General features: G+C 55.9%; 1 protein-coding gene across 13 annotated transcripts in view; it reads left to right on the top strand.

Moving 5' to 3' along the window:
- The window catches only part of CAMTA1 (calmodulin binding transcription activator 1), a 990,108-nt gene that overhangs the window by 864,368 nt on the left and 101,578 nt on the right, over window positions 1-24,162 (top strand). For all 13 annotated transcript variants that reach the window (XM_063631879.1, XM_055261965.2, XM_055261958.2 and 10 more), the window contains 3 exons: window positions 14,546-14,686; window positions 16,169-18,015; window positions 23,877-24,003. In XM_063631879.1, coding sequence (XP_063487949.1) covers window positions 14,546-14,686; window positions 16,169-18,015; window positions 23,877-24,003 — 2,115 coding nt within the window. The remainder of the gene's footprint in view (window positions 1-14,545; window positions 14,687-16,168; window positions 18,016-23,876; window positions 24,004-24,162) is intronic.

Below are 24,162 nucleotides of genomic sequence, written 5' to 3'. Positions count from 1 at the left end.
ACCTTTTTTCCTCTCCAGCTCAGTCGATCCTGATCCAGTATCACCTGACTGGCTGGGGCTGGCAGGCTGGGATCTCCAAGCCTGACTATGAGCAGGTCCCTAAGGCTCAGCCAGAGCCCATCGAGGAAGGACAGCAGCCAGCCTAAAAGTCTCAAAGATGGCCGGACGTGGTGGCTCACGCCTGTAATCCCAGCACTCTGGGTGGCCGAGGCAGGAGGGTTACTTGAGCCCAAGAGTTCAAGATCAGCCTGGGCAACATGGCGAGACCCTGTCTCTACAAAATATAGAAAAATTAGCCAGATGTGGTGGTGCACACCAGTAGCCCCAGCTACTTGGGAGGCTGAGGTGGAAGGATCACTTGAACCTGGGGAGTTCAGGGCTGCAGTGATCTGAGATGGCGCCACTGCACTCCAGCCTGGGCGACAGAGCAAGACCTTGTCTAAAGAAAAGAAGAGAGAGAAGAGAAGAGAGAGGAGAGGAGAGGAGAGGAGAGGAGAGGAGAGGGGAGAGGAGAAAAAAGAAGAGAGAGGAGAGGAGAAGGGAGGGGAGGGGAAGAGAGGAGAGGTGAGGAGAGGAGGGAAGGGAAGGGAAAAGAGAAGAGGAGAGGAGAGGAGGGGAGGGGAGAGGAGGGGAGGGGAGAGGAGAGGAGAGGGCATGGTGGCTGACACGTAATCCCAGCACTTTGGGAGGCTGAGGCAGGTAGATCACCTGAGGTCAGGAGATCGAGACCAGTCTGATCACATGGTGAAACCCTGTCTCTACTAAAAATACAAAAATTAGCTGGGCATGGTGGCAGGTGCCTGTAATCACAACTACTTGGGAGGCTGAGGCAATAGAATCACTTGAACCCGGGAGGTGGAGGTTGCAGTGAGCCAAGATCGTGCCATTGTGCTCCAGCCTGGGCAACAGAGTGAGACTCCACCTCAAAAAAAAAAAAAAAAAAAAAAAAAGAGAAGAGAGCTGCAAAGCCTTTTCCCCCATGGAGCTACAGGTGTGGGCACCAGAGTGAGACTCCACCTCAAAAAAAAAAAAAAAAGAGAAGAGAGCTGGAAAGCCTTTTCCCCCATGGAGCTACAGGTGTGGGCACAGTAAGGAGTTGGGGGATCAGCCCCGGGTGGGAGAGAGGGGGGTTGTTGTTAGAGGGACTCTTTCCTGCCAGCGGTGTTCACTTAGAAGCATGTTCCAGGGCCCCTACCTCTGAGCAGAGACTTCTGCGATAGGCGCAAATGGCTGAATGTCAGGAGCGAGCTCAGGCCCCCCAGTCCACCCAGTTCTGGGGCTCAGAGGGAGCCCAGCCGGCTGCAGTCTTACCCTGGAATCCACCAAGGCCCCAGAAAGCCTGAGCAGAGACAATGGTTCCCCTCAGAACCACCTGGGAGGGGCTGAAAGGCAGGCCCTCCCCCAGACATTCTGACTCCCTGGGTCTGGAGTGGGCTCCAGACACTGAGTTTTTTATGAAGCTAGGTTCTTGTGCTGGGGTCCCCAGGACCATACTTTTTAAGGAACCCCGGCCTATAGCAGCCTCTGGCAAGAGGCCAGCCAAGAGCAAGACCAGCACCTCTTTGGGCCACAGGCCTCCTCAGGCGTCGGCTGGTTCTCACACCCGGGTGGGAGGAGGGCAGGCGTTGGAGGCCACATGGAGCTTAGTCTAGCCACACTCCCGGAGGAAGCCACTCGCCGGCATGCACTAAGTACTGGGTATATCATTTCTGGTTGTTCCAGGACTGTGTGAGGACTTTCTGTAGACTCTGGGTTAAGAAATACGACTCTAGAAGTTTCCTTGTTTTGCAGCTGAGATGTTGGTGCCGGCACATGGTGGGGCCTTGCCAGACACTTGTTGACTTGCACTCGTGAGAAACCCTGGAGTTGCATAAGAGGAAGCACATCTGTGTCCTCACGGCAGCTCTGTCCCTGAGAGCAGAGGCCCGGCTCCCTGCCTGCATCTGCAGGGGCTGGGAGTCATGGGGGAGGCAGGGATAGTGCTGGGGGTTCCTGGAGAGGGTTTCCTCTGCCTTTTACTCTTCCCTTTGGGAAGGAGCTGCTGGCATGAGGAGCAGGCAGGGCAGGTTCCTGGAATCTCCAGGTGAGTCCCAGCCCTCTTCCTAGCTCCTGCCAGAATCCCTGCAGCCCCCTTCCAACCTGGCATGGAGGACGGCAGAGGGTAGGCACGGAGAGGCTGACTTGAGTGCGGGGCTTGCTTCCTACTTTGCTCCCAGGATCCAGGTTTGTTTTGCAAATGTTGATTTCTCACTCCAGCTAGTTTTATGGAGCCGATCTGGCCCCCAGGTAGGACTGGAAGAGAAATACTGCTTTTGATTTCCTGTCTCTCCTGGCATCTTGCTGCCGAGGGCCACTTCAAGGCCGCACAGCTGCTTCCATGACAGGAGTGCCCCTTTTGTGGAGTGCACCCCTGTGCTGGTGTTGGGGATACAGGGCCCCACCGACACCCTGGGTCCTGACTGCTACACAGAGCTGATGCTGAGCGCTGCTAGGTGCCAGGGAGTGGTTCTGTCAAAGTTAGAATTCGTTGCCAACATTCAGATCTCCAGATTTTCAGCCTCTCTAAAAATGTAAGGCTCCGGGCCAGGTAGTTGGGAGCTCAGAGGCAGCTGCTCTGTGGACTGAGCCTGGCTTCCTGCGGTGCTACCTCCCAACACACCAGGAGGCACCTGAGTCCAGGGCCCTACAGCAATCTTACCAGAAGCAAAATGGAAGCATCCAGAATCCCACTTGGTCCCCCACCCCTCTTTCCGAGTGGCCTGGAGGGGCAGGGTAAAAGCTGATCACTCCCACGTTCCCTCCTCTCTCTGCCCCAAGCAGTGCCCAGGGGAAGGGGCTGCAGTTTGGACAGAATGGGGAGAAGGGAACTCCAGAGGCCACATGCACCCGGATGTGCAGATCACCCTGAGGCTCTGACGCTGCCAGGCGGCCAGCACTCCTAGCGCATTCACACTTCACCCACGGTACAAATAATTCCCAGCCTGGTAACAATGCCGCTTAGCACATCAGGAGAAGATTCTGAGAGCCTCTGGATGGTTCTAAAATGCCACTTTGTATGTCGCTGAGCACCTTGGAGATTTCCTGTGAGGCCAGGTGCAGGGGTAAAGGACATGCCACCCCACATGCTCTGTATTTCCCGATGATGGAGTCACTGGTCGGGCTGGAATGGCGCCTCTCCCTACCCCTCATTGACAAGGTCTGTCCCACCTGCAAGAAGAAAGAATATGGGAAGGTCAAGCTCTCAACACCCTGGCAGTCTACTGGACCCTCCACCCCCGCCTTTTCCAGAAGGTGTGTGATGTTGGGACGAAGCCCATGCCCCCTGGCAGAGGGAGGACTATGATGCCCCAACAGCGAGCACCAGAAATGACAGGCTCACTGGGGACACAGCAGATAGGTCCCCACACGTGCACACGGTGGGCGCACGCTCCATCCCGTCCCCCCTCAGCCTCTGCGCTCCTCGAAATGAGATTTCTGAAAATTTTGTCCTCAGGACCAATAGGCGAATGAGAGTGGAGTGGTGAGATCGGGAAATTGAATAGTATGTGGGTGTCTGGATATGAGAAGTTAAATCTAATGAAAATTTCATCCAGTTGAACCAAGAAATCAGAAACAGGGCCTTTATTCCTGTCAACAAGAATACAGCGAAAATTAAACCAACCCGGCTGCCATTTCCCATTGACCTTGTCGCCATGGAGACAGCCTCCTAGTGTCAACAACACCGAGGACTCCGAAGGGGCCTCATTCACTCCAGGAGAGGCACGTGGCCGCTCCCTCTCCCATCCGCCTCCGGCACATGGTTCACAAGGAGAGCAGCCACACGTCCAGGGTTGCTGGAGAGCATCCCGGCTTATACCAGCACCTGGACAAATGACCACAGCACCCTTTCTTGGCTCCCAAGGTGACCTGGCTTGACTAGTTAAATAGCCACCCTCTTTCTGGGTCTTTCTTGAGCGGCGGGGTACCCAGGTGGGTGGACTGGACGAGCCCAGATGGAGGAGGAGGACAGGACCTCCCACAGCCCTCCAGAAAAGGACACTGCCCCTTGTCCTTGCCACCTGCTCATCACAGCACCCAGAAATCTCTTCTCATGCGAAGGAAGGCCAAGCGTCAATTCCAGCAGGTGCCGCCTGTGCAGTCACCATGGTGACCAAAGCTCCAGGTGGCCTTGCCCTGTCATCCTTCCAAGAGTTACTGCCCCACAGAGCAAAGGGGGCAGGTAGCTGGCTCTCACCCATTCCAGGGGCCACCAGGGGCTGAGGCGGACTTCTGGAGTTCTCTGTCTCCTCCTCCAATTCCTTTCCAAAGTCTTCCAGGCAGGACTGCAGAGCAGAGAGCTTGCCCTCTCATGAGGCTTTCCACCCTGACCCAGGCAGATCTCCTGTGGATGCCATCGCATCAGAATCCAGGGGTGGGGCCACCTACCTGCATAGGGCCCGGTGGCATACAGTCAGGTGAACCGGCAAGAGGCACCCACTCTCCAGATGAAGAAACTAAGATCCAGAGGAAACAAAGATCTTGTTCTAAGATCACACAGTGCGTGAGGGAAAGAGCTGCGGCCATACGGGGTCCCGACCCCAGGCCAGCATGGTGCTGCCACCCCGTCTCCCACTGTTTCTAAATTCTGGCCCCTTCTTCCCACATAGCCAGCACAGGGCATTGCACTTGGAGGTTTTCCCTGCCCTTCAGGAAAGCCCCACCACCGCATGGGACAGCCTCGTCAGGAATGAAAGACAGCCAAGACGAAGCTGCCCCTCAGCCCCCTGCCATCCCTCAGGGGGTCCTCTCCCCACCCCCAACACACCCCAAATGAGGAGGCCCTGTCGTGGAGCCAAGCATTGCCCCCACACATCCTGTACAGTCTGGAATGAACCTTTCTTAGCTTCTTTTGGTTTTTATAGAAATTCCCCCCAAATGCGCCCCTAACCAGCACAAAGCCTGCTGCCGTGACAAGGCCAGCGCACGCCTCAGGGAAGCCCCAGCGCCCAGGTTTGGATGCAGCGTTGCTGAGATGTCCTCCTTGCAGCGGCCTCCCAGGTTTCCTTCCCCCTTCCTCTCCTGCTTGCTCTGATTTTCCAAGTGCAGGTCACCATCAGGCCCTGCCTCCCAGTTCCTCCCGTGGGAGGCTCAAGGAAGAGTTTCTTCTGCCCTGGTCTGGGTGGCTTGGCCAGATGAGTGACAGCTGACCTGACCCCGAAGTGAGGAAATCCCAAGTGGGGAGCCACGGACTCGAGAGCTTCTGCCCACTAAGGCCCCTGCCAGCAAGGCCTGGCCCCTCTGAGACAGCCTAGCACCTGCGAAGTCAGGGAGGGCAGGAGACGAAGCTAGGCATCCAGCTTGGGATGACAGCATGTGGTCCAGCACCAGGACCTTGAGTTTCCTGCACAGTCACCAGCCCCTGGTGAAGGGGCAGCCGAGGGAAACCAGACTCCCCTCCAGGAAGTGAAGTGAGTCTTGCTGTTGACAGCCAGGACCCTCTATCTCCCAATGGGATCGCTTTTCTCCTCTGCCCACCACCGAGCTGCTGCCCGGTCTTTCTCACCTCCTCCTAGGAGCTGGTCCTGGCAGAGCTGAAAGCCAGGCAGGTCACCCAGTGGAAACAGCTTGAATCTCCAGCCCCTCCTCACCCCCCACGCACCTGCTGTGTGACCTTGGGCAAGTTACATAACTTCTCTGAGTCTCGATTTTAGCGTTAATAAAATGGGATAATATATTCTGCCTCAAGGGATCACTGGGAGGTTAAAGATGTCATCATCTCTAGACCCAAGCTTCTCAAACTTGAGTGTGCATCAAAGGCCTATTAGGACGTGGATGCTGGGCCCCAAACCCCAGAGTTTCTGATTCTGTAGGTTGGGGCAGGGCCTGAGAATGTGCATTCCTAACAAGTGTCAGGTGATTCTACTGCTGCGGGGGCCACACTTGGAGAACCACTGCTCCACAGAAGAGTGTCTGGCCCCGTGCCCTGCCCACAGCAGAGGCTCAGTGGAGTACATAGTGTTGTTATTATTTTTTCCCCTTGTCTTTTTGAGACAAGGCCTCACTCTGTCACCTAGGCTGGAGTGCAGTGGGCCGATCACAGCTCACTGTAGCCTCGACCTCCCTGGGCTCAGGTGATCCTCCTGCCTCTGCCTCCCATGTAGCTGGGATTACAGGTGCCCACCACAACACCAGGCTAATGTTTTTATTTTTTGTAGAGACTGGGTCTCGCCATGTTGCCAAGGCTGGTCTCAAACTCCTGGGCTCGAGTGATCCATCCGCCCCAGCCTCCCAAAGTGCTGGGATTACTGGCATGAGCCACCACACCTGGCCTTGTTCTTTTTTTCTTTTTGGAGTCAACATATAAAGATGCTCACACACTGCCTGGCATGGAGGATGTGTCAAGAACTATCATTGTTTTTGTTATTATTGAGACATGAGCTCTGCTTATAGCTCACTGAGGGAAATGAAGAACCAATTTTAAAAAAAGTGCTAGGGAGGGCATGATTGATTGAGAAATTGGCCACGCACTCATTCACTCTACCAGCCTTTAGTAAGCATCTACTCTGTGCCAGGCATTGTTCTGAGGATGGGAGATGAGCAGTGAACAGTGTGGCAAGGCCTGCCCTCAGGATCCAAACTCCAGCTTCTGGGGACAGGCATGAGCAGCCAGGAAGGCTACTGTGATTTCTATACCCATAGTTATCAAACTGGAGCATGCATTTGAATTCCCACGAGGGCATTCCTCTTAGGACACAGGTGCTGGGCTCCATCCTGAGTCTGTGATTCAGTGGGTTTGGGGAGGGCCTGAGAATGAGCCAGAGGTGGGGGCTTGAGCTGGGCTGTGCTGGAAAGAAGGGTGGCATTTAAAGTGGTAGAAGGGCCAGGCGCGGTGGTTCACACCTGTAATCCCTGCACTTCAGGAGGCCGAGGAGGGTGTATCACTTGAGATCAGGAGTTCGAGACCAGCCTGACCAACATGCTGAAACCATCTCTACTAAAAATACAAAACTTAGCCAGGCATGGTGGCGCACACCTGTAGTACAGCTACTCAGGAGGCTGAGGCATGAGAATTGCTTGAACCCAGGGGTCGGAGGTTGCAGTGAGCTCAGATTGCACCACTGCACTCCAGCCTGGGTGACAGAGTGAGACCCTGTCTCAAAAAATAAATAAATAAATATATTAAAAATAAAGTAGTAGAGGAGAGAGGCATTCTGGAAAGCCCCTGATGTCAGAACCCCTTGAGCTGTACACACACACACACACACACACATACACACCTATACATACAAACACACACCTATACACACAAACACACCCATCTATACACACAGAAGCACACACCCCTATACACACAAACACACCCACTTATACACACACACCTATACACACACCCACACACCTATACACACAAACACACCCATCTATACACACACAAGCACACACCTGTACACACACCCCTATACACACACACACCCCTATACACACAAACACACCCACCTATACACACACATCTATACACACACCCACACGCACCTATACACACCACACACACACTCCGATACACACAAACACACCCACCTATATGCACATCCACCTATACACACACACCTATACACACAAACACACCCATCTATACACATGCACACACCTATTCACACACACCTATATACACACACCCCTATACGCACACAAACGCCCCTGTACACACAAACATACCTACCTATACACACACGCACACACCTATACACACACCCACACACACCTGTACACACACCCACCTATACACACACCTATACACACACCCACACACCTATACACACCCCTATACACACAAACACACCCACCTATACACACACCTATACACACAAACACACCCACCTATACACACACCTATACACACAAACACACCCACCTATACACACACACCCCTATACACACACACCTATACCCACCCACACCTATACACACATACCTATACACAAACACACACCTCTATACACACAAACACACCCACCTATACACACCCACACACACCTGTACACAAACACACACCCCTATACACACAAACACACCCACCTATACACACACACCTATATGCACACACACACCTATACACACAGACCCACCTATACACACCGTTATACACACAAACACACCCACCTATACACACACACCATTACACACAAACACACACATCTATACACACAAACCCACCTATACACACACACCCTTATACACATGAACACACCTACGTATACACACACCTATACACAAATACACCCACTTATACACACACCTATACATGCACTCATACAACCTATACAAACACCTATACACAAACACACCCACCTATACACAAACACCTATACAACACACCTATACACACAAACCTATGTACACACCCACACACCTATACACACTGATACGCACACCTATACACACAAACACACCCACCTACACACACAAACACCCCTATACACACACCTATACACAAACACACACCTATATACACACCCATACACCTATGCGCACACACCGATACACACCTATACACACACACTGATACACCCACACTTATACACACACCTGTACATGCACACCTATACACACACACCTATACACACACACACCTCTACACACACACGTGTGCAGTGCATAGAGCAGGGTTGGTGTGGACCTCTAGCCAGAGAGCCTGAGGATGGAGAAGGCCTGAGCCCCCATGCGGGGTGTATTATTCAGCCTGCTATGGTTTGAATGTTTTCCTCCAAAACTCATGTTGAAATTGAATTCCCAATGCAACTGTGTCTGGAGGTAGGGCCCCATGGGAGGGGTTTAACTGCTGTACTTAGGGTTCCTGGGACTGGATTCTTTTTCTTCGCCCTTCCACCATGCAATGACATAGCAAGAAGGCCCTCACCAGGCACTGGCAGCTTGATATTGGACTTCCCAGCCTCCAAAACTATAAGCCAATACACTTCTGTTCTTTATGAATTTCCCAGTCTGTGGTATTCTATTGTAGCAGCACAAAAAAGACAAAGACTAAAACACTGCCCTCACAGAGTGCCACAGACTGGGGGCTTAAACAACAGAAATTGATTGTCTCACAGTCTGCAGGCTGGAAGTCCAAGATCAAGGGGACATTGGGGTTGGTTTCTGGTAGGGCCTCTCTTCCTGGGTTGCAGACAGCCACCTTCTCACTGCTTCCTCATATAACCATTTCTCTAGGCATGGGCACTCTTGGTGTCTCCTCCTCTGCTTATAAGGACACCAGTCCTGCTGGGATAGGGTCCCACCCATGTGACCTCACTTAGCCGTAATTACCTCCTTAAAAGTCTGTTTCCAAATACAGTCACATTGGTGGTTAGGGCTTCAACCTATGGATTTGGTGGGGGACACAATTCAGTTCATGACAGAGGAAAATAGGATGGCCCTACCGTGGCTCAGGCTTAGCCTGTGTAGCTGAAGCTCTCTGCCGCTTCCCAAGGGCCTAGGATGGAGCAGCTGCAACCCGAGAGGCTCTCGGCTGGCAGCCTGCCCCATATGGGGTGAAGCCCCTACGCCTTCCCCCAGCCCTCTCTTCTAGATCTCAATTACTCTCTTCCCAGCGGTTGGCCGCCTCTTGGGTAAATTGTTCATCAGAAGATGCTCTCCAAATCATGGGCCACATGCTGTTGTCATTGATTTCATTTTGATTATTCATATTAGTGGAAGTGCTGCTGCCTTGCCACGGGCCATAATTAGGGTAAACATCTCGTATGAGGGCCAGGTCAGCATTGGAGTGGGCCCTGGGTTCCTGCGACGGCCACTCCCAGCCTCAGCTCTGCAGGCCGATCCTCACACAGGCCGCGCTGCAGGCAGCCCTGTCAGAGAGAATACAGTCCCCGGCCTGTGTTTCACAGGGCAGCCGCAGGGCTTCTCAGGTAGCTGTAGGAGGACACCTTTCGAGGAGCCAGCATCCTGCTTCCCAGTGGCCAATGTGGCCATCCTGCCTGCCCCTGTCCTGTGGAGCCCCATGCTGGGGTCTGGCTTATCCCACCCCACGCCAGCCCTTTCTTCTCTCTGGTACTTCCCCTGACCTAGCCTTCCTGGGGATACAGGTCTCTCTCCACCACCTGAGCAGACCAGGGACCACCACCCAGGCTCCATCTATGGGGAGCTGCAGAGAGGGTCCCTCTGTCTGGGATTCGTCTCAGGCCATTCTGCCTGAGAACGGGGAGTCAGGTACCGCCCGGTGAGGTACAGTGAGCAGGAGGGGACAGATGTGACCCAGAGCCATCAGGACATTACCTTTCTGGGAATTCCCCTTCCTCTTTCTGTGCCTCCTCCCTTACATGACATGTCATGACCTTACATGTCATGGGAGGTCATGTGATCAAGTGTACTTTTAATGCAGTTTCCCTTTTGCTGCTTTAAAAAGGGGAAGGGGCCAAGGGGGAGGCCGGCATGCGTGGCTATTAACCTTCCTTTCATAAAGCGCTTTTTCCCTATAGAAATCTCCCTTCCCGCTGATTCATTCCGTGTTGGGAAGCAGAGCATGACATGTTAAAAGCCGTCTTGATAGTATTTGATATTCAGTGCTAACAACTCACCACCTCAGAGGAGGGGCTTTTCTCCACCCACCCACCCCCAACACCAGAGCAAGGAGGGAGACAATCTACATATTGGATGTGCCAAGACAGTAGGTAATTTGCATTAAGCATCCAGAAACTCTCTGCTTGCAATCTGTCACCCTTCACTGGGTCTTCATTTTATAACCTTCACAACATAAGGAGGAGAACAAGAGGCAGAGAGAATGCGGCTGCCGCACCCCCATCGGGACTGGAGGAGAAACCTGGCCTGATTGGTGGTTGTCAGAGCAGAGGGGGCCCTGATCTGAAATGCCAGGAGACTCTGCCAGCCAGGGGATTCGAAAGCCTCGCTATGCCAAGACCCAAGACCCTTGAGTGGGGTGTTGCCTGAAGACCAGAAGCCAGAGGTGTGCTGCCCTGAAAATAGCTCATCTCCCCAGACAGCCAAGTTCAAACTCAACAGGGATCTTCCCAGAGAACATGTGGCCTGGCTTGGCAAGGGGCACCTGCTCACAGTTCCCACAGGGAGAAGCTCCTGTAGTGAGCTCTGCAGGGGTTTCTGTTCTTGGACTTGCAGTTCCCTGCTGAGTTTAAGCTTAGGACAGAGCTGTGTGTTCTCCCATCCTAATGGCATGTGAGACGGAGCTGCGCGTTCTCCCGTCCTAACGGCATGCAAGGAGCCTCTGCAGAGCTCTTAAAAAAATACCTGGCACCACCCGAGACCAATGACATCAGAATCTCCTATCTGGGGCCTGGATACAGCCAGAGTAGGGGACCCACAACTGGAACAGACCACTGCCTGTGCAGCAGTACAGAGGGGAGTCTCAAATCCTGCCCTGTGGCCTCTGGAATGTGATTTGGGCTGTCACCTCCCCTCCTGAGCCTCTGTTTTCTCATCTGTAAAATGAGTCTGGAAATGTCTGTAGCCAAGGAGTACCCTGGGCATAGGGACAGGCCAGAGAGCCTGTGACCCCTCATCCTGCCTCCACCGGCTCCTTTCTGCAGTAATCTGTCTTCCGTATTGAATTTCTAGGTAGAAATTTATTTAAGAAAAGGATCCCATAGCTATGATGAGGTTTAAAAGCCCCTGGCCCGGGCCTTCCCTCCAGCTGTCAGGGACAAGGTGCTTAGGGGGCTGCTGGAGAATTCCTCCAGGGAGCACAAGATGAAAGCACTGTCCACCTGAAGAAAAGTGGGCTGTCAATGCTGCCACCCACCTGCCTGTGCCTATCACATGTTTGCCGATCACAAGTTCTGAACATGGCGGCTTGGCAAACAGGTGCCACTCAGCCCCACCCATCCCCCTCAGTGACCCACCAGAATCCCAGGCCCCCTGAGAATAAGTGAAGATGCAGGAGGCATAGGGCGCTGCAGACTTCAGAGGAGCCTCTTCAGAGCGAAGCAGAGGGGAAGGAAGGGGAGCAGACACCCGGGTCAGGTGACGGCACACACAGAGAAGGAAAGCAGCACCCTGAAGGTATTCCTGCCAGATACCAAGCCTCACACATGGGTGATTTCCTTTGAAAAACTATCAGAGGTTGGGCGCAGTGGCTCACGCCTGTAATCCCAGCACTTTGGGAGGCCAAGGCAGGGGGATCACTAGGTCAGGAGTTCGAGACTAGCCTGGCCAATGTGGTGAAACACCATCTCTACTAAAAATACAAAAATTAGCCAGGCGCAGTGGCAGGCGCCTGTAATCCCAGCTATTCAGGAGGCTGAGGCAGGAGAATTGCTTGAACTCAGGAGGCAGAGGTTGCGGTGAGCCGAGATTGTGCCACTGCACTCCAGCCTGGGCAACACAGCGAGACTCTGTCTCAAAAAAAAAAGAAGAAAAGAAAAACCATCAGAGTTATAATTAAAGGGAGAGCTCTACACCCAGGAACAGAGGCATGAGATGAATGGCCACCACGGAGATCTACCCGCAGCGTTCCGGGGCTGAGCCATCTGTGGATTTCATAGCAAGAAGCTTCCTGCCACAAGCCCAGTCCCCATAGCATCAGCCAGGCCCCAGGGCAGGGCCAGCACTGCCTGCTGGGTGTCACAGTCATCACTGTCATCACCATCATCACTAGTGATGTTATCACAACAGCTACCCTTTTTCTGGGTAGGCACAAAGTGCCAGGCATGTAGATGGTGTTTTCTCCTGGCCAGTTCTCCAGGCAGGAACTACTATATGCCCACTTTACAAGTGAACTAAGGCTCAGAGAGGCTAAGTGACTTACCCAAATCCACACAGCAAGATCAAAACCTAGACTCAGACCAGGTACAGTGGCTCACACCTGTAATATCAGCACTTTGGGAGGCCAGGAGTTCCAAACCGGCCTGGGTAACATAGTGAGACCCTTGTCGCTACAGATAATTTTATTTTTGTTTTGAGATGGAGTTTTGCTCTTGTTCCCCAGGCTGGAGTGCAATGGTGCAATCTCGGCTCACTGCAACCTCTGCCTCCCGGGCGAGTCTTTTGCCTCAGCCCCCCAGGTAGCTGGGATTACAGGCATGTGCCACCACGCCTGGCTAATTTTGTATTTTTAGTAGAGACAGGTTTCACCATATTGGTCAGGCTGGTCTCAAACTCCTGACCTCAGGTGATCCGCCCACTTTGGCCTTCCAAAGTATTAGGATTACAGGTGTGAGCCACTGTGCCTGGCCTCTACAAATAGTTTTTTTTTAAATATCCAAGTGTAGTGACACATGCTTATAGTCCCAGCTACTCAGGAGGCTGAGGCGGGAGGATCACTTGAACCCACGAGGCCGAGTCTACAGTGAGTCATGTTTATACCACAGCACCCCAGCCTGAGCAACAGAGTGACACCCTGTTTCAAAAAAAATAAGTAAAACTCGGACTCAAATCCAAGTCTGAATCGAGCCAGCTCCTCCTGCCATGTCGACACTCTCCTTGTCCCCCTACATTCTAGAGCCCTTCACAGAACTGGGGCTAGTGCTGCGAGGATTAGCGGCTGTCCCCCTGGAGCCGGTGGGAGAGGAGCTTCAGCCAAAGGAGGAAGGATGTTGCTCTTGTATCGATAAAGCCACTGGCCTCTCCCTATCTCGACCCTGTGCCCTGCTCCTCCATGCCTGGATCCCCAGCACCAGCTCCGGCCCCAAAGCTGCGAATCCACTGCCCCGAGCCTGGCCCCACTAGAGAGCTGGATTGCTCCATGTGCCGGACTCAGGACTTAGCCACCCCTTGGCTGGGTCTGCTCCAGCTGAGAAAACTGCTCTGCTGGAAAAGTCGGTTTAGACTTCCAGCCCCCATCCTGCCAGGCAGGTGAGGAAACCCCAACCCCAACTCCAGGAACTGCAAAAGTGCAGGGAGGAAGGTTGAGCCCAGATCCTGGGGTGGCTGTTCAGATGGCTGCCATCAGTCAGCACTGGGCGCTGAGGTACCTGCCTTCCAGGCTACGTGGGCCCTTCAGTCCCATCCCCATCTCCCCTGGCCTCTCCTGCATCTGCAATCCCTTTGGGGCAAAGAAGTCTGGTGAGGGCAGGAAGCCAGAGTCTTGCCCTCCAGGGTGGGGCCACCTCCCCACACACCCCTGGGAGAGGCATTGGTCCTCCCGGCTCGGTGCTTGTTGATCTACCACCTCTATCCTCAGTCTCCACAAGAGGCTCACAGGCTGGGAGGTCCCTCAGCCTCCTGTCCACTCTCCTTCCATCCTCGTTCCCTTTCTCTTCCATTCCAGCACCCCTGGAAGAGCCGCCTCGTGCACTCTGACTTTAGGGAAACAAAAGCAGAACTCTATGCGGTCCACTCCCTGGGCTGCACCATAGTGAGGGGGAGGAAGAGCTCAGAACCCCCGATGGGAGCAGGGGGTCCGGCGGGGGCAGCCTGGCCTCCCTTCCCCTCCTCCTCTCCTACTCATCAATTCACCCCAGGAGCCGGCTCCCCATCAGAGAGAGAGCTGCTCTCAGGGAGGGTCTGGGTGCTACCCCTTGGCCCCACCCAGGCCCCCTCTGCACCCACGGGCTCTGACACCCCCCCGCCTCTCTCTCCGCAGTCCATGGCATCAAGTGGACCTGCAGCAATGGGAACAGCAGCTCGGGCTTCTCAGTGGAACAGCTGGTGCAGCAGATCCTCGACAGCCACCAGACCAAGCCCCAGCCGCGGACCCACAACTGCCTCTGCACCGGCAGCCTGGGTGAGCCGGGGCTCCCGGGGCTCCTGGGGCAGGCGGGCGCCACGGGGACAGAGGGGCCCTACCAGGCAGCCGTCATGGCTGTCCTCTGTGGGAGTAGCCATGACATCTAGTGAGGGAGGAGGGGGACAGTCAGGGACTGGGCGACACCACCGCACCCAGCACAGACACAAGGCAGGCCTTCTGCCTCATCCTGCCCTGCAACTGGCCGGCAGTCCACTCTGGGCAGGAGGGAGCAGTGTCCAGAGGGACAGCTTCCTCCGTGGGGCAAGAACTGAGGGCAGCAGAGTTGGGGGAGCGAGGAGCGCTGGGGCTCAGGGCCTCTCTGTTCAGGACCACACTCTTGGGCATCCTCTGCCAGAGGGCACTGGGGCCTTCAGGGAGACCTGCCCTGCGTCAATGACACCACGCAGGCTCAACCTCTTTCTTTAACCTCTGTCTCCTCCAAGAACATAATGCGTCCTACGCTCTCCTTCCTAATGTGTCTGTTTTTCTGATAATGGTATTTGCTCTTTGAAATGTGCATTCTCCTCTCCCTGGGCTGACTTAATTAGATAGTCCCATTAGAGGGTCGTGTCACTTCTCTGCGCAGTCTTGGTGCATGTAGGAGTCTTGGTGGTGAGGCCGTAACAGGATCAGGGAGAATTCGCCCTTTCGTCAAAAGCAAAGTGACCCTTATCAGATGAAATGAAAATGGTGAAAATATCCGATGGGAGGGAGAGAAAAGCTGCCCTGGCTGCCGGGCCTGGAGGAGCTGCCAGGGAGGCTTTGCCAAGCTCAGAAATGCTCAGCTCCTGAGGCTTGTATGTCTGAAATAAGGAGCAAGGGCTCTGTCCCTACTTAGGACCTAGAAGGATTTTTGTACCCCAGAGAGCTGAGGGTAGGCCTGGGCTCACGTACCTTTCTGCCTCTGGAGCAGGGTTGAGAACCCTCTTTGGTCCTGGGGCCTGAGAGCTGGTCCCGAGAGTGCATTTCCATCACCTCCCCGTTGACCTCTGGTTGCCAGGCCCCAGGGGTGGCTGCTTATTGGGGCACAGCCTGAGCAGCTGTGGGAAGTTGGGGAGGGGAGGTGGGGCAGGATACGAACGTAGCCACCCTCCCCAGGCTGACCCCCTCTTGCCAGCAAAAGCCCTTCCAGGTGAGTGGTGTCTGTCTCTGATGGTGGAGGGGACTTCATTCTCTCCACCTTCTCCTTCCTGACTTCCCATGTGCTTCCTATTCGAAAAGAGCATCAAGGTTAAAGCCCCCCTGATCTTTGGAGGAGGGTCAAAGGGGCATGAGACAGCCCCAGGGCTTGGGGTACGTGTCCAGGGACTGGGGGTCTGTGGCTGCCTGGGGTACCGGGCCTAGACTTTGCCAGGGGCCCCAGTTGCTGTGGGGCAGGTCCACCGCAGTCCTAGCTCTGACTCTCTTTTTGTGTGTGCATGTGTGTGTGCACGTGTGTGCCTGCGTGTGCGTGCGCGTGTTGTGTTCTGATCTCTGCAGGAGCTGGCAGCAGCGTGCATCACAAGTGTAACAGTGCCAAACACCGTATCATCTCGCCGAAGGTGGAGCCACGGACAGGGGGGTACGGGAGCCACTCGGAGGTGCAGCACAATGACGTGTCGGAGGGCAAACACGAGCACAGCCACAGCAAGGGCTCCAGCCGCGAGAAGAGGAACGGCAAGGTGGCCAAGCCAGTGCTGCTGCACCAGAGCAGCACCGAGGTCTCCTCTACCAACCAGGTGGAAGTCCCCGACACCACCCAGAGCTCCCCCGTGTCCATCAGCAGCGGGCTCAACAGCGACCCTGACATGGTGGACAGCCCGGTGGTCACAGGTGTGTCCAGTATGGCGGTGGCCTCTGTGATGGGGAGCTTGTCCCAGAGCGCCACGGTGTTCATGTCAGAGGTCACCAATGAGGCCGTGTACACCATGTCCCCCACCGCTGGCCCCAACCACCACCTCCTCTCACCTGACGCCTCTCAGGGCCTCGTCCTGGCCGTGAGTTCCGACGGCCACAAGTTCGCCTTCCCCACCACGGGCAGCTCGGAGAGCCTGTCCATGCTGCCCACCAACGTGTCTGAAGAGCTGGTCCTCTCCACCACCCTCGACGGTGGTCGGAAGATTCCAGAAACCACCATGAACTTTGACCCCGACTGTTTCCTTAATAACCCAAAGCAGGGCCAGACGTACGGGGGTGGAGGCCTGAAAGCCGAGATGGTCAGCTCCAACATCCGGCACTCGCCGCCCGGGGAGCGGAGCTTCAGCTTTACCACCGTCCTCACCAAGGAGATCAAGACCGAGGACACCTCCTTCGAGCAGCAGATGGCCAAAGAAGCGTACTCCTCCTCCGCGGCGGCCGCGGCAGCCAGCTCCCTCACCCTGACCGCCGGCTCCAGCCTCCTGCCGTCGGGCGGCGGCCTGAGTCCCAGCACCACCCTGGAGCAGATGGACTTCAGCGCCATCGACTCCAACAAGGACTACACGTCCAGCTTCAGCCAGACGGGCCACAGCCCCCACATCCACCAGACCCCCTCCCCGAGCTTCTTCCTGCAGGATGCCAGCAAACCCCTCCCCGTCGAGCAGAACACCCACAGCAGCCTGAGTGACTCTGGGGGCACCTTCGTGATGCCCACGGTGAAAACGGAGGCCTCGTCCCAAACCAGCTCCTGCAGCGGTCACGTGGAGACGCGGATCGAGTCCACCTCCTCCCTCCACCTCATGCAGTTCCAGGCCAACTTCCAGGCCATGACGGCAGAAGGGGAGGTCACCATGGAGACCTCGCAGGCGGCGGAAGGGAGCGAGGTCCTGCTCAAGTCTGGGGAGCTGCAGGCCTGTAGCTCTGAGCACTACCTGCAGCCGGAGACCAACGGGGTGATCCGAAGCGCCGGCGGCGTCCCCATCCTCCCGGGCAATGTGGTGCAGGGACTCTACCCTGTGGCCCAGCCCAGCCTCGGCAACGCCTCCAACATGGAGCTTAGCCTGGACCACTTTGACATCTCCTTCAGCAACCAGTTCTCCGACCTGATCAACGACTTCATCTCCGTGGAGGGGGGCAGCAGCAGCATCTACGGGCACCAGCTGGTGTCGGGGGACAGCACGGCGCTCTCACAGTCAGAGGACGGGGCACGGGCCCCCTTCACCCAGGCAGAGATGTGCCTCCCCTGCTGCAGCCCCCAGCAGGGTAGCCTGCAGCTGAGCAGCTCGGAGGGCGGGGCTGGCACCATGGCCTACATGCACGTCGCTGAGGTGGTCTCGGCCGCCTCGGCCCAGGGCACCCTGGGCATGCTGCAGCAGAGCGGACGGGTGTTCATGGTGACCGACTACTCCCCAGAGTGGTCTTACCCAGAGGTAAGCTGCCGCCGCTGCCAGCACCTGTCACCTCCCCTCCCACCCACCTCGCCGGCCCCTGCGCCACCCTGCAGCTAAGGGATGCCTGTGGCTGCCCTTCAGAGGAAGCTCTGGACCATAAAGATGACACTTTCCCCTCCTTGTGTCCCCACAGCACTTGAACACCTCCGTCTTTCACGCAGTGGTTCTCAAACTTCACTGGGGCAAGTAGCTTTAAAGTCAGGGGGTCCTTGGCCCGGTGCCATGGCTCAAACCTGTAATCCCAGAACTTTGGGAGGCCGAGGCAGGAGGACCATCTGAGCCAAGGAGTTCCAAACCAACCTGGGCAACATAGTGAGACCTGGTTTCAACAAAATATTAAAAAAATAAGCCAAGTGTGGTGGGGCCTGCTTATGGTCCCAGCTATTCTGGAGGCTGAGTCCGGAGGAGCACTTGAGCCCAAGAGGTTGAGGCTGCAGTGAGCTGTGGTTGTACCACTGCACTCCAGCCCGGATGACAGAGTAAAACCCTGTCTCAAAAAAAAAGAGAAAAAGTCAGGGTATCCTCGGAGGCAAAATGCTCCCCCAGCTTCAGCCAGAGTTGTCTGCCGTTTCTCGATTTATGTGGTGAGTCCATCTATGTTTTGCTTTGCTTTTTTTTGAAAAGGGATCCCAGGGTTGCTTTAAAAATTCAAAAGTCACCATTGGCCAGGCTCAGTGGCTCATGCCTGTAATCCCAGCGCTTTGGGAGGCCAAGGTGGGTGGATCACCTGAAATCAGGAGTTTGAGACTAGCCTGGCCAACATGGTGAAACCCCATCTCTACTAAAAATACAAAAAATTAGCTGGGCGTGGTGGCAGGCGCCTGTAATCCCAGCTACTCAGGAGGCTGAGGCAGGAGAATCGCTTGAACCCGGGAGGCGGAGGTTGCAGTGAGCCGAGATCACGCCACTGCATTCCAGCCTGGGCAACAAGAGTGAAACTCCATCTTAAAAAAAAAAAAAAGAAAGAAAAGAAAAAGTCACCATCATAGATCATCTACATCCACTGCCTTCACTCTACTTCTCTAAGCCAAACAAGAACAAAAACCAAAAATCTCTCTCAAAACTGAACAGGGCACAGCTTCTGAAGAGTTATCCTGAAGATCCTTCTTAAGTAAACCTGGCCTTCTGCAAAATTCAACACAGGTCATAGGATGCAGGATTCCAACCTGCACCCTCCCCCAGCCCCCAGGCCGCCTCAGCTCCCGGGGATCTGACTTTGAGAACCACTACTCCAATGACCAAAGCATCTTGCCTCAGGGACACAAGCAGTAAAGGAATCTCTGCTTTTTCTGTAGAGCAGAATAGCACAGGAAGGGGACAGAGTGGCCCAGGCTTTCCCTAAATAACCTACTGCAGACAAGTACGTGCATCCTGACCTCTACCCAGCCCATCTGGGTGATCAGGGACTAGCATGTGCACCACAGGCCCTGATTGGACACTGCCCGGGAGGTGGCTGCCCACGGCCCACTCGGTTGGAGAACACCAAAGAAGGGGGCTCATACTTCCTCACCCTTCTTCCCCGCTGGCAAAGCTAAGAAAATCTGTGTACAGACGCCCCCAGCTCTCCCATCCCCGATAGGAAGAGCCCAGAAGGATCGGACTGGGCCTCCTCTTGGTGTAGGTTGGTATGAACATGTTTCTGAACCCCCTGCCATTTTTGTTTTGTTTTTTGTTTTTTTGCTTTTTGTTTTTGGTATTTTGTTTTTTGTTTTTTGTTTTTTGTTTTGAGAAGGAATTTCACTCTTTTTGCCCAGGCTGGAGTGCAATGGTGCCATCTCCACCTCCCAGGTTCAAGCGATTCTCCTGCCTTAGCCTGCCGAGTAGCTGGGATTACAGGCACGCCCTGCTGCATCCAGCTAATTTTTGTATTTTTAGTAGAGACGGGGTTTCACCATGTTTCCCAGGCTGGTCTCAAACTTCTGACCTCAAGTGATCCACCCGCCTCGGCCTCCCAAAGTGCTGGGATTACAGGTGCGTGCCACCGCATCCAGCTAATTTTTGTATATTTGGTAGAGATGGAGTTTCGCCATGTTGGCCGGGCTGGTCTCAACCTCCTGGCCTCCAGTGATCCGCACACGTCAGCCTCCCAAAGTGCTGGGATTTCAGGCGTGAGCCACCACACCCGGCCCTGACCTCCTACTCTTATCAGTGACTCTGAGCTCAGTGGCACCTTCAGAGTGCCCACCACACCCCCCACCCCACCCCGTGAAGGCCAGTTGAGCATCTTCCCCACGCCCCCCGACCCTGGGCTTAAGAAAGCGATGCGAAGGGACAGGGAGGGAGGCCAGGATCGGGGTGCGGGGGACAGTCAGAGCTGTCTTCTGGTCCTGGCTCCTTGAAACCTGACTCTCCGGGGCTCAGTTTCCTTATGTGTAAATGGCTGAGACAGGGTGGCCTCGAGGCACTCCCAATCCTAGGACCTGGAAGATTTGGTCCTTGGGACACTTAGAGGCGCCCTGGAGCCCTTAATGTCTTGCAGAAGCCAGGAGGTGGGAGGAGGGTCCCCTCTTTTCCCGAGGTCCTGGCCTGTGAGACAGGCCCTGGGCTGGGTGCAGACCCACACCCCAGCCTCCTGGGTGTCCTGGCGAGTGGGACATTAGCAGGCCTGGTTCCTTCTGTCGTTTCTGGGCCTGCAGTTCAGCAGATCGCCACGCGAGGGCGGCCCAGGAACAGGAACGCAATGGCAGCCTGGCAGCCTGGCAGCCCAGCAGAGGGAGCCGCCAGCCTTGCTTTCCCAGAAGCCCTCAATGCTTCCAGTTACCCACAGCCAAAAGCTGCTGAAATTCAGCTTGATTTTGGAAAATGCGCATACGCCACCCAGCTAGGCCCTTTGGGGCCCCACCTGGCCACACAGTGAGGCCTCAGGGGCTGTGAAGGGCCCCTTCCTCCTTGCTGTCCTCTCCTACCAGGCCACTGTCTGCACACCACAGCAGGGGTACCCCCATCCTGGGATCTGCAGGAGACAGCACCTTCTCTCCTGACACTTCTCTCCCTTCGTCTGGCCCTCGTCCTGTCCCCTCCCTGCCAGCCTGTCTGTGCACTGACTGCATCAGGAGTCCAGTCTGGCCGGGTTCTGCCAAGCTCAGGGAGGGCTCTATAGGCAGGCTCGTCGGCCTGGGCCCTGCTTCCCAGTCTGCAAAATGGGGTTTGGCTAAACGGTTACTCAGCACCCCCACCCAGCTCTAAACCTCAATGCATCCACTTAGCAGGAGTGCAATGGCCAGGGCCATCCTGCTGTCTGTTCTGTGAGTGGCCCTCCCTCCCACAGGCTGCTCCCATTTCTATCTCTGTCCACCCTTTCACCTCCGGCTGCAGCTGGTCACCAACACACACACACACACACACACACACACACACACACACACACACCAGAGACGTCCCCCTATGCCCCAGCATCTGCCCTGGCTGCATCAGACATGGGCCCTTTATCTCAGGACTCAGAGACCTCAGATGGCATTTCGTGCCCCCTCCCCACCCCCCAAACCCTCCTGCGTCATCTCCCACCACTGACACTCCTGCTGCACCAGGCAGAAGAGCCTGCAATTACAGCCTCAGGCACGCGCGTCACCACCAATTCAGCGCAGCCAGGCAGGCTGTTGCCATGGGAACCATCCCCTGAATGGATGGATGCTGAGCTGTCCTGCGGCGGTTTCCATGGAGAAGATCCTGATGTTCTCCAGTAATTTCTGCAGTTCTTTGTTCCCGGCAGCAGCCCCAGCCTCATGCTAGCAGCTGTTGATTGCGGTTATTATTTTTTCCCTTTTTCTCACATGGTAACTGTCTGTGGCCTTTTGAAGTCACTGCTCTTCCACTTCCCAGGATCCTGGGGGATGGTGCCCTGAGCTGGCCTTCTGGTGCTTCCAGACATCCCAAAGTCAGGCTCCACCTGTCCGCTGGCACTCTTCCCAGTCAGGCACCCACTCCCCCCAGTGCCCCGCCACTTCCACAGAGCTGCAAATATCCCTGGCCATCAGAACAAGGAATGCTGCGGTCAGAAGGGCCCCTAGCGAGGAGATGCCACCCAGAGAGGCTGGGCCACTTTCCTGAGGACACACAGCTACTGAGGCGCAGGAGCAGGTCTCCTGCTTTTGTTTCTCGGTCCTGAGCTCTCTCCGCTGCCATAGCAGTAAAGTGCTCTCCCAGGCCAGAGCAAGGCCCATGCAAGAGCAGGGGTGGAATGTGCTTTCCAGCCTGGGGGAGCCCCTTCCGTGGAAGAAGTCTCTTTTCCTGGCTGGGCAATGGGAGGAGCTACTTCCACCTCATCCCTGGAAACACTCACTCCTGCTGCAGATGCCCTGGGCCAGGCCTGGGTTCCAGGAACTTTGTGTGGCAGATGTTCCAGGAACATTGTAGGGCAGGCTCCTTGTAGAGGCCGGGGCTCCCTCCAGGGCAGGGGTGGGCCAGGGCCCAGGAGGGGCCAAGCAAGAATGAGTGACTGACCAGGAGGGAGCATCTGGTTGGCACGGAGTTAGGGGATAGGGAATCGCTTCTCTGGCCTGGAGCAGTGGGGAAGGTGGGCTCACAGCAGCTCCTCACCCCCACCTCCCAGGCTCCAGCCTGCCTGGCGGCCTTCTCCAGCCTGGACACTAGGTGGTGCTCTCCGCCCTGACCTAGCAGCTCTCCGCCCCCCGCAGGGAAAGGTGTTTACTGGTTTGGGGGTGGGGTGGATGGCGCCTCTGGGGTGGGTCCACCCAAGGTTAGCCAGGAGAGTCCAGGAGGCCGGCACCCCCACCTTCCTCAGCCCCAGGGAGAGCCTCCCTCTACTCAATGACCAGCCCCTCTCCTCGGCTAAGCCGTAAGTAGGGGACCTACAAGGTGCGGTCCACCTCGCACCTCCCTCTCTCATCACTAAGCAGGACAATGGCCATGAAGCAGGACTGCCCGGGTCCCGGACATGAGGCCACCCTCCTCCTCCGCTTTCTGCAGCAGCCCCAGGCTGGTCCGAACGGAGAGTCAGGGGGCACCCCAGCCCTTCTGATGCTCTCCTGCCCCTGGGCGCCCTGGGAGGTTCCTGGGGGTGGGGTCCTCCCCTCTGGAGCTGAGGAAGGTCATTCGAGGCTGCTCCCAGCCAGGCTGCATGGTCACTGCTTGCTTGTGGGACCCCAGGCTAGCTGTGTAGGCAGTGGCACAGACTCAAGGACCTTTGATAGCACAGGTTGGGGGAGGGGGCAGATGCTCAGCCCCGTTCCACTCCCAGCCCCAAGCTCTGAGCCCCAAACTCAGCTCCCAGGGCAGTCTCTGAGCGTCTCCTGCACTTAGCTCCTCTGTTTCTTTATCGGGCTCTTCAGCGCATCCTGCTCCAGGTCCCCTCACCTTGCCATCCCCACAGCCTGGGGATCCTGGGTCTCTCCTCAACTCCCCACAAGAACTTCTGGTCCCTGGGCTGACACTGAGATGCCCAGGCCTGTTTTCAAAACTTGGAGTTCCCTCAGTCTGTCCACAAGCGAATGACGGAGCAAGTCCCCTCCCTGCCCTCGGCTTCCTTCCAGGCCAGTTCTCAGGGGCATCGTGGGCTGAAAGGGTTTGCAAAACTCTGCACTCCCTCCTGCCTGTCTGCGAGTTACACAAGAGAGAGACGTTCAGGGGTTGGAGCTGCCGGTCCTGGGGCTTCCTGAGGGGCCGGGGAAGGAGCGCCTGGGGCTGTCCTCTTGCTGTAGTCCTGGAGGTGTGGTTCTCAGAAGTCAGGGCTCACTGCAATCCCTGGAGTGAGGGCCTGGGAATCTGCACGGGGCGAGGGGTACAGACCCCTATCTGAGCAGTGCAGCCTCAGGGGGGCTTCCCCATGCTGCCTCCCTCGGTGGCTCATACTCCAACTCTGTTGCCCTCTCTGTTCCCTGCAGGGAGGAGTGAAGGTCCTCATCACAGGCCCGTGGCAAGAAGCCAGCAATAACTACAGCTGCCTGTTTGACCAGATCTCAGTGCCTGCATCCCTGATTCAGCCTGGGGTGCTGCGCTGCTACTGCCCAGGTGAGAAAGCCGCCCCCCAGGCCCCCAAGGAGGGTGTGAGGGCCTAAGGAGCACCGGACTCAGAGTCAGCCTTGGGGTGACCGTGAGCAGGTCGTGTCCTTACTCTAGGCCTCAGTTTCCTCGGCTGTGAAGAAGCGGATCTCAGAGAGTCTATTAGAA

Source organism: Symphalangus syndactylus, chromosome 22 (assembly GCF_028878055.3).
Source record: "Symphalangus syndactylus isolate Jambi chromosome 22, NHGRI_mSymSyn1-v2.1_pri, whole genome shotgun sequence".
NCBI lineage: Eukaryota > Metazoa > Chordata > Mammalia > Primates > Hylobatidae > Symphalangus > Symphalangus syndactylus.
The sequence above is the reverse complement of the archived record's forward strand: the minus strand, read 5'-3'. Positions and strand labels throughout refer to the sequence as shown.